At 52.3% G+C, this 13,716-nt stretch overlaps 1 protein-coding gene across 1 annotated transcript in view; it reads right to left on the reverse strand.

The window, feature by feature from the left end:
- NEK10 (NIMA related kinase 10) overlaps positions 1–13,716 on the reverse strand; it is a 2,768,076-nt gene that overhangs the window by 117,470 nt on the left and 2,636,890 nt on the right. The window contains exon 35 of the mRNA XM_069648774.1: positions 790–898. Coding sequence (XP_069504875.1) covers positions 790–898 — 109 coding nt within the window. The remainder of the gene's footprint in view (positions 1–789; positions 899–13,716) is intronic.

Genomic DNA, 13,716 nt, shown 5'->3' on the forward strand with positions numbered 1-13,716 from the left:
GCCAGGTGGGAACACATGTGCCTGGATAAACACCTAGTCTGGCGGAGGTGCTGAGCCCTGGGTGGCACTTCATTACCTAGAAGGTAGCTAAGCCTCACAACCCAGGAGCCACACAAACTTGGAAAATATCTTTAATGATGATTCCTGGCCCATGCCTAGATGACCCAAATCACTATCAGTAGTGGTGCCAAGGTTTCCAGGATGAGAAGTAGATAAAAAACACCCTGACAAGAAAGACTTCATGAATCCAAGAAAGTACTGCAGGGAGCTCAAACCCCTAGGGCCAGTGAGTGACCTTTCCTGTCAAGAAGGAGGAGACTTACGGAAAGAGGAAAGGACTGAGGGCCACAGTCTTCATTTGTTTTGTTGACTACATAAAACGGTACACATGTCCTGTTTATTGTAAAACATCCTTAATCCTCAGAACTTGGATTAGCATCCTCTGTTGATCCACCAGCCATAACACAGCTATTAAAATGAAATGTTAATTAGCACTTGTAAAATTACTTCGAGGCTCCTGCAGGGCCCCACCACTTTCAGGGCTCCAAGGATCGTTTTCAAGGGCCTGCCTTTCCCTGGTAGAGCCACGGATCTGGGGATGCATTCAGCAGATGATGTCAGTATCCATGAGGCTATAACTAACATATGGTGACTCACTTGGTAAGTACTATGCCAGACATATGAATGCTTTATTGGAGCTTTTGAGGCTGCAATTGGCACACACATGTCAGCCAGAACCTATTAGCTTTCCCCATACTTTGAATTTGATTACCAGCAGACTAGTCATACCTGATCTGTCATCAGGAACCAGTGAATTTCCTCCAAGTGACTGAAACAACAAGTGGCAATCTGCAGTGAAGACGTTAGGCTCAATAAGTTCTGGCGATCCTTGCAAGAGCTGTGAAAAAAGAAGAAAAATACAGAAATGTCTGTATAATCAGAAAATATAACAAACATATAGCGCTTGCTGCCTTAGATAACTACCATTAAACAAATTGGACTCCAGTTCACAAATGTAATGATGTAGAAAATGAAAACACAGATCTTGAAAAGAGGTGCCCAGTCACATTGAGTCATATAGTCCTCCTACACATTTATATCACATTATACCTGATTTAGAAAGTCTCTAGATGCTGTACAAGGGAAGACTCACATGTGGTGACATCTGAAAATTTGAAAAATATTTCATATAGTAATGTAAATGGACTTGTGGAGTAAACTGTCACCACTAAGGCATACTAGTGCTACTTGGCAAAAGAGGGGGAAGACTCGAAAATCGTCTGTGCTGGAGCAGGAGCTCCTAGCCACTGCTGGAGCAGTGACCCATTGCTGCTGCACCTTGTGCTGGAATGCACCAAGGTATGTCACCTAGCCCTAGCAATTGTGACTCCCTGGGTTATTCTTAGCGCGTTAGGCGCGGTAACCATTTAAAAATCGATTCTTGGTTTGTTTGTGCACTACAATTCAAATGCTTGCGTTTGCTGCACATTGCAAATTTTGTAAAGTTCTGACTGTCCTTCTGACTGAGCCCCAACCACTCGACCACCATTACAGCACACAAGGCTGAATCCATTCCAAGATGGCCGCCCGTGCCTTCTGAAGCCTCCCCTCCTCTGTGCTTCCTCCACCTGACCTGTGAAGACTGATGATTGGCTCTCCCAGCGTGCCTCTCCACCTATCAGGCGACGAGGCGCAAGCCGGCCCTCCCGGGTAAGGCCCTGAGGGCAAGGCCAACAACTGTCCAGAGACTGTCCTGAGCTGACCAGAGCCCAGGGCCATACCCCCTGCTTGTTTCTTATGAGGTTGTGAGTAATCCATATTTGTCTTACCTACTCCACCTGCGCCCCTTACCTTGTCCACTCAATCTGCTCCCTTTATTACCTCACCGGCATCTGCTATGTGTCCCAGCCACTGCATTGAACGATAAGGTTGCTTAAAACATTCGCAACAGTACGCCACCTTTAGTCGGACCTATGTACTCTACATTCTGGTAGACATCTCTACTATCCACTCTCCTCATAGACAAATCACATTTATGTGTTCGTTACTAATGCATTTGAACTTGTGCCTCTGCATTTTAATCGACTGCCTTTTTGGCTCCCTCTGCTAAAATCGAATCTAGGTATCTAAGTATCTGTACCCTAATACAATGCTACTGCGGTTACTGCTGCCTTACTTTCTGTGCACGCCACTGCATCTACGGTGGTCACTGTTATTATTGTTTAACCTTGTGTGCAATTACCTACAACAGCACCTCTACCTCAACCATCCTTTTTGTAGATCTGGCAGGCATCTGCTTTTAGACTGTATTAGGCCAACATGCCCTCCACCCTCACTACTCTGTTTGCAGGAATACTGCCCACCCTACTCTACCTCACACGGCACACCGGTGTGACAGCACCCAATTACACCACCGCCTCCCTCCACTACCCCAATCTTCACAACACCATGACTATGCCATCCACTGCTCACCACACCAACCCTTACCTCAACAACCCAGCCTTATGGTTCCAACACTTTGCTTCCAGACCTTCACCAAACATACCATGTTCCATCACCCTGAGAAATGCCAGACTTGGCTCGCGACTCACGCACGCCTCCCATCACTCTGTGCATCTTAACAAACAGCCTCTGACCTCCACCACATCCACACACTTGAAAAACCCATCATCACCTCACCCGAACCTCCCTAACACTAGCAATATTAAGGGTGCATTAATCAATGTCAGATCACTCACGGCTCACGCTCTAGAAGTGGCTGACCTTATTCTTACCCTCGACCTCGACTTTATGGCTATCACCGAAACTTGGCTTCACGTAGCCTCTGGCCCACTACTCTCCCTTGCCATCCCTCCAGGTTACAACATTATCAGACATGATTGTAACTCTAACCAGTCCAAAGGTGGTGGCATTGTCATCACCCATAAAAATGCCCTAAACTTCCACCTCTCCTCTGTACATCACTTTTCCTCTATGGAAGCACTGACAGCCAAACTAGCCGTCACTCCTAACCACTCTATCACCTTCCATCTACTTTACCGGCCACCTGGGCCGCTATCCACCTTCGCTGAGGACCTCTCCAACATCATCACTCATAACACCAAAACCAAATCCCAAGCCTCGATATTAGGGGACTTTAACCTGGGCCTCACTGATCCCAATGACACTGCTGCCATGACTATTGATAATATGCTTATGAATGCAGGATTCGTACAGCTTATCAACCAACCTACCCACGTTAAGGGCAGAACCCTCGACTGGCTAGCCTCCCACAATTGTCCTATCCATATCATCTCTAACCAATGGACCGACCACAACTTAATTACATTTAACATTCAGTCCATACCTGCCAGCCTCTCTCCTACCATTGCACTGGCTACTGCCACCCGCAATAAACGTGACATCACTTGCGACAGACTCCTCCCCCTCCTCCTCCCGACTCTCAATGACCAGGTTCACTCATGCTCCGACCCCACGGCTATGGTTGACACCTTTAACCTCGCTATGCAAAAAGCCTTAGATATCATCGCCCCATCCAAATTGAGAAAACCCAAACCTCGAGCCCAACTGAACTCTTGGTTCACACCCCAGCTCAGAACCCTGGGCAAAGAAAAACGAATTGCGGAATCACATTGGAAAAGCAACCAGTCCGCAGCCAACAAATCGTGCCTCCTCCTGGCCACCCTTAACTACAAGGAAGCCATATACCAGGCTAAAAAAGACACTTACAATAAACTTATCGAACAAGCCAAATCCAACACCAAAGAATTGTTTAGAATCCTAAAAGAACTTGAAACCCCTGTCACTGCACCAGACACTTGCATCAAAGATAGCACTTGGTGTACCAAAATCCAAGAGGCTCTCCTCGGCAAGATTGCCACCCTCCAAATTGAAATCAATAACAAACAATCAAGCCTACAATCCAGCCCACAACCCAACCCTATCCCCACCCTAAACCACCCCATCCCAGACTCTCTGACTCCTTTTAGCTTCTCTCCACTCTCCATTTCCGAAGTGGAAAAGATCATCACCAGCCTTAAGCCAACCAATTGCCAAGGCGACCTCTGCCCGGCAGCTATAATCAAGGAAGCAGCTCATGACCTAGCGCCATTCATTACTACGCTCATCAACTCTTCCTTTAGCTCTGGGATTATACCTGACAATCTCTGTGGCCGCCCTGGACACCCTGGAGTCTCCCAACTCCCTGGTCACCACGGCCACGTCCCCGACCACGCCCGCCATGAGGAGTACGCCCAGCTGAGGCGCCCCTCACCTTTGGTGTCCTCCCAACCATGGCACAGATGTAGTAGTGCCGGCACAGATGGAGTAGTGCCAATGGGAGGTGTACACCACAATTGACTTGGGCAATTGGGGTGAAGGGGGTGGGAAGCAAGATGTTAACAGCCCCCCTGCACCTGCAAGGCTGTATGTGACCCCGGTGATGTGGTGACGGGTCACGCAATGCTCAGGCACCCCAAAACGGCAGTAAAACCGTGCACGCAACCCTGCAGCTTACGTGCGTGGATTCAACCTCCCGCAGTACGCGGTGGCACCCAGTAACACGAATAACGCGTACGCGTGGGACACGCAGGCTACTATGACATCGAAAATGGGTGCGATACACAGGGGCACCCGCAGTGGGAAAAAGAGCGTGTGCGACTCACCGTCTGACTAGCGCGATGCAGAAAAACACGCATAGCCAATACCCCCGCCAAAAGAAGAGATACGTTCTTGATAGCTGTGAAGTTGTGATGGCGCGCGAAACAACAGGAAGCAGCAACACACGTCGGTCTCCACGAAAGGCACGTACAGCGAACTGCTGGGCCCGCTCACCTTTAACCCGTGCTGAGGGAAACGCCCGTGCGCGTCACGTCACTTACGCGCATGGGCCCTTTCCTCGGATTATACGCGGACGTGCAGTTTTTCACTCGCGCTGAAAGGCCATGCAGGCCTGCGCGCGTCACGTCACAGGGGCGCTTGCACTAGAGGGGCCTTCTGTCCAATGAAATTGCGTATGCGTGCTGGCCACGCGTAAGCACATGGAAGACCACGCTCCTGCCCAGAAGGCTGAATTACTGCCCCCCAGAGCCCCGAGCACGCTCCCACCTGCCATCTGCTGCTGCCTGACTGCCTGACTGCCTGCTGCCCACGTGCCCTGCCATTTGCTGCCTGCACATCAGCCAGGGGTGCTGTTGCTGTGACCACCCCTGCTGGAACCGAAGACTCCCGACTGGGAGCCCAGCCCCAGGACCCAGTTGCCACCCACTCCTGCCTCTGGGGTTGTCATGTTGGGCACTGCAACATCTGGCACCACTGACAACCCCCGGCCAGAGAGGCAGAGGTGCACCAGCTTCAGTGCCAAGGAAGTTGGTGTCCTGGTGGAGAAAGTCCTGGGGCGGTATGATGCCCTCTTCGGAAGGTCCCGGGCTGAACGGATGGACTCGGATCTGGACGGACATCGTGACTGCCATCAACGCGGAGGGGGTGGCAGTCTGCGACTTCCAACATGTCAAGAAGCGCTGGGAGGACTTCAGGTCCAGGACCCTGAACAAGGCCCGGTGCCTCTTGAAGGCCGCGGATGCTAAGGGGCGCCGGGGCCACTTGTCGGAAGATCAGATGAGGGTCCTGGAACGCATATCCCCAGCGCTCCACGTCCAGGTCCTTGAGAGGCAGACCCGTCTGGAGTCGAGCGGTAAGTGTACATGCATCCTGATTGTGAGCTGTGCGTGTGGTGATGTTTCAGTAGTGTGCAGGTTGCACATCTGTTTGTATGGGGTCGAATATGGGTGGGGGTGTACAGGGCCGTGAGGCTAACACATGCGAGGGCTGTAATGTGTGAGACATGGATGGTGCTTGTGTGTGTAGGCTTGCATGCCAAATGCAGTTGTGTGGACACACATGTTTGGATGAATGTGTATGTAAGCAGACATGTTTGTGATGTCACGCATGTATGTTGTTTTCAGCTGCATGTATCAGCACTGTGTACATGTGCATGTGTGTGTATTTGACAAGGGTGCAACAGTGATGCAACATGGATGCATGTGGCAGCGTGATGTGGAAGCCTGATTGGCAGAGGTGACATGGATGCCCATCTGAACACTGCGATACTTGGCAGACGTGTACACATGCATGCAAGTGTGGTGGTGTGTGTACATGTGTAGTGCACTCCCTGTGTTGCATGTGATGTCTGGCTCACCATTGCCTGCTCATGCTGTTGTAGGATGGTGGTGGCAGTTGCGATATGGCTGTGGTATGGCTCATGTGTGCAAGTTGAAATGACATGTGTGTTGGGGATTGTGATGGCATGTCTGAGGTTTGCCAATGCCACTCATGTACAACTGTCATGTGTGTATGTGTCCATTGTACAGTGCCCTGATGCCAGTGTTTTATTTCTCCCTGTCTGCAGCGTCAACTGATGAAGAGGGCGGAGAAGATGCTGTGGAGCACAGCGGCGGGGATCCCACCGCCAGCCGGAGACGCAAGGCCCGGCTCCCCTCCCAGGTTGTGATCTCGTCGGGGAGTGAGGAGTCCGGTGCCGCGTCCCAGGCCGCAGCTGCCGGGGGGAGGTCCCAGAGGCAGAGGTTGGAGTTGGACTCCTAGGCAGCAGAAGGGGCAGCTGGGACCCCACAGGGCCCAACGGGGGAAGATGGCACGGAGTCATCCAGGTTGGTGGGGGGTTTGGTGGAGGAGGAGGCCATGCAAGCAACAAAGACGGGGTCTGGAGGTGGGGATTCCACTGGTGCTAGTGGTGCAGTGCAGGACCAGGGACAGGAGGCAGCACAGGCCGCCGCGGAGGTGCCTGTGTGCAATCCTGTCCCTGATCATGTCCCTGCATCATTTTGCACCAGCAGGGATGCCTACGTCCAGACCCGTTTTCAAGCAGCGGATGAGCTCACGACAACTGGCCTTCCTCTGCCTGTGGACGTGGCTATCCGGGTCCTGGTTGAGCCTGTCCTGACTGGAGTGGCGTTGCGTCAACGGGCCATGCGAGGTGACCTGCAGTCTTTTCATGAGGAGACTGCACGTCATCTCGAATGGCTCGTTGACCGCGTCGGCCTACTGGGACAGGTCACCCAGGCCGGATTCCTCCGTTTGATGGGGCTTGCTGCGACCCCCTCCTCAACTGAACCCCCTATGCGCCAGTCGTCCTCCGTGCCATCTTCCCACCCATCAGTCACCTGGGTGCCCTGTGGAGCTGCCTCTGACGGTGCGGCCAGGCTGGTGGAGGAGGCATCCCTGCCACAGTCGGGAGTCGGACGTCCAGCAAGGGTGGCCACATCAACGACTGCACCCCAGCCAGTGGAGGATGTGCAGGCAGCAGGAGGCAGTGCACGGGCAGATGCACAGCAGCCGCAGCAATGTGGTGGGAGCCATGATGGCTCGGGGCCTTCGACATTTGAGGGGCAGGCATCGGCCGGAGGGCAGGAGGACCCAGGACAGAAAGTGTTTTCCGTGTGGCAGCGGTTGGGCCACGCCATAGATGCGGAGCGGCAGCGGGCGGAAGAGGGACGGCTCACGATGGTCAGGGCGGAGAACTCCATGCGGAGCGCCCTGAGGCGGGCCGAGTGCCTCGAGGCAATCCGCAGGGGGTTGGAGGTGGACACGTCGATGGCCCTGCGGACCCTCGGGGCCATGGAGGAGGACCGCCTCCGGGACATTGAGCAGGAGTTCGATGATGCTCTGGCCCGGGACATCCAAAAGTGAGCCGTCGGACTGCCCTTGTAAATAGTTCTTTAGTTAGTGTTAGGTTTCCTTTGGGTTTTGCATTTTTTTTGGACCTTTTGGACAATGGGCCACATTTTTGTATATAGTTTTTTTTTATTAGGTAGTGTTATTAGATAGGTTTCATTTCTTCTGTTGGGATCATGGACCCTGGCTTGTTCATCTGTATATAGTTGACTGTTGGATTTTTTTTTATTTTTTACAATTTACCCATGGAGCAATGGCTTTCAATTATAATTTTCCATTGGATTTTCTTTTGTGGACTGTGTCCTTGGACACCATTCCTTTGGATTATGATTTTTGGTTTTGCATTATTTTACGGACATGCTGTTTTTTTTTTAAAATTCCCATTTCTGTTTGTTTATTTTTGATTCAATTTATGTTTCCTTTAATACATATTTTTTGTTCAAACTTCAATGTGTAGTATCATCTCATTGGTTTCATGCATATCATGATATGGGTTTTGAGATTCACTGACACCCATTGGGTGTATGTGAGGGACATGTGTTCATTTCCAAACTTGCAATTGGGGTTCTATCATGTTATTGCCATTTCTAAGTGGGTGGATGCAATACTCGGGTGGGTGTTTGGCATTTGGAGGCTGGCCATAGGGACCAGGGATCTAGATTGTGATGACATGTTGGCTGGGGAACATGAGTTGGGGCCTGGTGGAGGGTGCCCCACAGTGCTGGGGGGTAGGGGTGCAGGGGAACATGAGTTGGACATGAGTGGGGGCCTGCTGGCAGGTGCCCCAGAGTGCTGGGGGGTGGGGGTGCAGGGGAACATGAGTTGGAGCCTGCTGGCAGGTGCCACACAGTGCTGGGGGGTGGGGGTGCAGGGGAACATGAGTTGGACATGAGTGGGGGCCTGGCGGAGGGTGCCCCACAGTGCTGGGGGGTGGGGCTGCAGGGGAACATGAGTTGGGGGCCTGGTGGAGGGTGCCTCACAGTGCTGGGGGCTGGGGGTGCAGGGGAACATGAGTTGGGGGCCTGGTGGAGGGTGCCCCACAGTGCTGGGGGGTGGGGGTGCAGGGGAACATGAGTTGGGGGCCTGGTGTAGGGTGCCCCACAGTGCTGGGGGGTGGGGGTGCAGGGGAACATGAGTTGGGGGCCTGGTGGAGGGTGCCCCACAGTGCTGGGGGGTGGGGGTGCAGGGGAACATGAGTTGGGGGCCTGGTGGAGGGTGCCCCACAGTGCTGGGGGGTGGGGGTGCAGGGGAACATGAGTTGGGGGCCTGGTGTAGGGTGCCCCACAGTGCTGGGGGGTGGGGGTGCAGGGGGACATGAGTTGGACATGAGTGGGGGCCTGGTGGAGGGTGCCCCACAGTGCTGGGGGCTGGGGGTGCAGGGGAACATGAGTTGGGGGCCTGGTGGAGGGTGCCCCACAGTGCTGGGGGGTGGGGGTGCAGGGGAACATGAGTTGGGGGCCTGGTGTAGGGTGCCCCACAGTGCTGGGGGGTGGGGGTGCAGGGGGACATGAGTTGGACATGAGTGGGGGCCTGGTGGAGGGTGCCCCACAGTGCTGGGGGATGGGGGTGCAGGGGGACATGAGTTGGGGGCCTGGTGGAGGGTGCCCCACAGTGCTGGGGGTGAGGGTGCTGGGGGACATGAGTGGGGGTGCAGGCTAGCCCCCCGTGGTGTGGGCTGCCTGCAGGGGCCGTGGAGGTTGTGGAGCGAACACCTGGGAGGACCCACACGGCCAATTCACGACGGAACCCCTGAAATACACGTACCCTGCTGATATCGCGTGTGAAACTTCCCGCGCACCCCAAGATACACGTACCCAGGACATTCGCGTGTGGATCTTCCAGCGCACCCCAGTAATACACGTACCCTGCGGATATCACGTGTGAAACTTCCCGCGCACCCCAAGATACACGTACCCAGGACATTCGCGTGTGAAACCTCCCGCGCACCCCAAGATACACATACCCAGGACATTCGCGTGTGGAACTTCCAGCGCACCCCTGAAATACACGTACCCTGCTGATATCGTGTGTGAAACTTCCCGCACACCCCAAGATACACGTACCCAGGACATTCGCGTGTGGAACTTCCAGCGCACCCCTGATATACACGTGCCCTGATGGAATCGCGTGTGAAACTTCCCGCGCACCCCAGTAATACAGGTACCCTCCTGAATTCAGGTGTGTAAGTTTCCGCGCACCCCGAAATACACGTACCCAGGACATTCGCGTGTGGAACTTCCAGCGCACCCCTGATATACACGTACCCTGCTGAATTCACGTGTGAAACTTCCCGCGCACCCCTTATGTACAAGTACCCTGATGGAATCGCGTGTGGAACTTCCCGCGCACCCCTGAAATACACGTACCCAGCTGAAATAACGTGAGGTACTTCCCGCGCACCCCAGTGATACACGTACCTGTCATGACCACTGCTTTCAAGGAGTCAGGACCTACCCAACACCCTTGGAAACAGGCTCATAACATGCCTTATCGGCACCAGCAAGTCCCAATAGGGACCTTTTGGACCTTGTCCTGGCACCGGTGGTGCCAGGCTCATAGTAAGGACCCGTCCCGGCACAGGAAGCGCCGGGCTCATATCAAGTGTAAAAGTGCTTGGGTGAACCTACCTGAAGCTGACCATGCTGCTTACTTACCAGCCAGATGATGCTTTACTCTCTTCTAACAGGAACTACTTTTCTTTCTGGGTGGGGCAGGCACCACTCCCTGGATCACTGATGCTGGAACTCTTCTGGAAGCAGGAACTCTTTTACCTGGGCGCGGCTGCTGTGGAAGAAGACACCTAAGTACTCCTATGGGCTATTTAAACCACACCCGATTGGTACCACATGCTTCGCGTTATTCTGCATCTGCAGCAGGACGCTCACCGTGTCAGCTCCAGCGAATCTTCAGCTCCGGATCCTGTAGTTACGAAAATTACCTGCTGGGTACCAATCTTCAATCTTCAGCAGCTCCTGCAAAACAAAAGGCACAGGTTAGACAAAGGCAAAGTTAGCGCTTCAACTCACCCGAGCCATCGGCAGCATCCAAGTCGTTTTCTTTTCTGCATTCCGCGTCCGGCATCAGGCCTGCAAAGACAAAGAACATTGGTTAGTAACGTTCAGTTACAATACTGCTTACCCGTGTTGCGCTTGCTCCAACTTTGTTCGCGCTGCATTCCGGCACCTGTAAAAACAAAAGGGGACATTAAGGTGCATTCTACGGCCCTAAAGCAGTCTTCCTACTTACGTGCCTTCGAATTCACCATCTTCTTGTTACGCTCTCTGCCACGAATCTGGGAGAGCATCTTCTTTGGCATCGACAGCATCCTAAAAGCAAAAGACATAGACATAAGGAAAAAGACATTTAAAGAGAGCAATCCAAAGAGAACTTTAATACAAGTCACGCTCGTGCAGCAAAACGGCGGCATCGCTCTCACCTACCCTCTGCAATCAAGAGGCGGAACGCACATCCAGTGAAGTAACTGGACCCAGCGCCCCTGCACAAGACGCAGGATGGAGAGCTCAGCATTCACTTACTTAAGGTGAGCACAACAATCATCTGAGTACCACGGGGAGAAAGGGAGAGAGGGGCTAGGAACTTCTCCCATCCTTCCAGCCACTAATACCTTGATTTTCCACTTGCAGACACCTCACTCTGCAGGTCAAGCTTTCGGTGAGTAAGGGGCCAAATCCGGGAGCCAAACGAACCCTACGCCTAACTTTGAAGACGTTTGCAGCGCCCAGCCCAAGACCAGCGCCTCCGAGGGAACCAGGTGAGCGTTACAGTACCCCGCTTGCCGTGCTGGTACAGGGTTAGCGCAGCCCTTTGTGCTGGATTGGGGATTTTGATGCCTTTTCCCTGCACTAGGGGCGTTCTTGGGGGCGTAACTGGCGCTGCTGCAGGGTCGCTGCGCCACTGTGCGGCACGGCTGGTTTTGGTGGCTGGAATCCATGAATACGCTGTGCGCGGAAATGTATTTTGGCGCACGCGACTGGCGCAGGGATTCGCACGCGCACACTGTGCGCCAGCCGCGTCCTCACTTGTGCGCTGAATTCTATGAATTACCCCCCAAGAGTCAAGAAGTTCAAGGTCCCCAAATGCCAAAAATAGTGGTGCAGTATTCATTTGTGAGACAAAAAGAGGGGCCATGGATTACAAACGTCATTGGTGATGCAAACAAAGACATAAATGCATTCTTGGTGACCATCAGAAACCAGTGCACGATGTGAACGGCTGGTCCAAAAGACCCAAGAGGAGCGTTACAGTGAATATGTATGTTCTCCTGGTATGGAGCAGGACAATTCGGCGTGGCCCTTTCGGCACTGGACGTTTCAGCGCAGCACCTTGTTTGCATTTGCCTAGAAGGGCAAATGCAGCCACGGTGTCACGCAAAAACAGCAGGCGGCGAAAGGGCCACACCAAAAGAAGGCGCACCTGTACAGGTACACAGCTTTTGTAAAGCCAAGGAACGATAAATGATTGCTACCACCATGTTGACCTTCGCAGGATATTCCAGATAAACAAAGAGCTAGTTGAAATATAATTCTAATTTCTAATCTACCAACTGCATGACACACTAAACCTATATTTTCAAACCTAGACATACCACATGAATATCTTTCCCTGAAGTCCTATGCATACACTTGGGTGAGTCTACAATCACCAAACCATGACTAAGGCCCACCTTTGACAGACCGACTCCTCCCTTTTGGAGCACTCTCTGATCACTCTCCACCTGTGAACTCTCTTCCCCCAATGGTCCTTCTGTATCTGATCACTCCCTACTGACTTCCCTATAAATTCCTGATCTCCACTATGCTCCCATTCCACCTCCCGAGCACCATACACATTCTGAAAGGTCATGCTTACTCTTATCTGAATCAAGACAGGTCTACACTCCAAGCATTCTTTCCACTCCTTGTTTGCTCCATTTAAAAGCCTTCCACGACATCCACCTCACCCTTGCTGCTCCTTTTAAGTGTCACTACCCTACACCCCCTTTCAATCTCTCATACCCAAAGGTCTCATCCCAGGCTCTCACCAGCTTTCTAACATCTCAGGACAACAACCTCCATCTGCACCCCTTGTGCAACACTATCTCTGAGTCCACCAAGTCATTTAACTACTGTTTTCTCCCAATCCTACCTCTGAAAGCTAACCAGGCCCCTTTCATCAATGCGTTATCCCCTCGATCTCTATGCACCACGCCTAGTCCTTTCCAGCTGATAACTTTGCTTGCTGGTACTTTAAATACAGTCTCTAACATCTGAGACATCCTGACTGCCATCCTCACTGTCATTCCCCCTTCAATACCTCCAAACCATTTACTCTCTCAGACCTTCAGTCTACCACTCTTGCTAAACTGGCATCCAGCACATCATCTGCCTGCACTAAACTACTATGCACTCCGGCTAAATGCACTCCAGGCCTTCTCTCGCCTCCTCAACCTCTTCCTGTCCCTATGGGCTTTTCAAAGTCTGCTTTAAGGTGGGGGACATTATACCCGTTTTAAAGAAACGTATGGCTAACACAAACTGCTCTGCTAACTATCACAGTGTCCCTTCTCCCTAACTACTCTAAAATCTTAAGAGTGAGGGTTGTACTCCAACACCAACACCACCTACCAATGAATGCAGTAATTTAGCTATCTGCTCCACAGTCATCAATCAAAGGAAACAGTGCTTTGCCATGTCTCTAAACTCCATACATAGGCTCATCACTCCCAGCTACCCTCTCTTTCAGTTATATTAATCACTCATCTCTTCTCTTAACACTCTCTCTTAACAACTGGGCTCTTCTCATGCCTTGCTTGGATCATCTCCTATCTTGCTGGCCTGTCCATCACCATCTCCCGGAATGCTGGAACTTCCTCCACTGCTATCTTCTCAGTGGGGGGCCATGATGGGTCTGTTTTTTTATTCCTCCTATTCACTCTCTACACCTTGTGCCTTGGCATACTTATCTCCTTTTTTGGCAGTTTGTATCTTCTCATTGACATGCAAATCTTCTCTCCCCTACCTGTTCACA

Source organism: Ambystoma mexicanum, chromosome 2q (assembly GCF_040938575.1).
Source record: "Ambystoma mexicanum isolate Mex_15411 chromosome 2q, UKY_AmexF1_1, whole genome shotgun sequence".
Lineage (NCBI taxonomy): Eukaryota > Metazoa > Chordata > Amphibia > Caudata > Ambystomatidae > Ambystoma > Ambystoma mexicanum.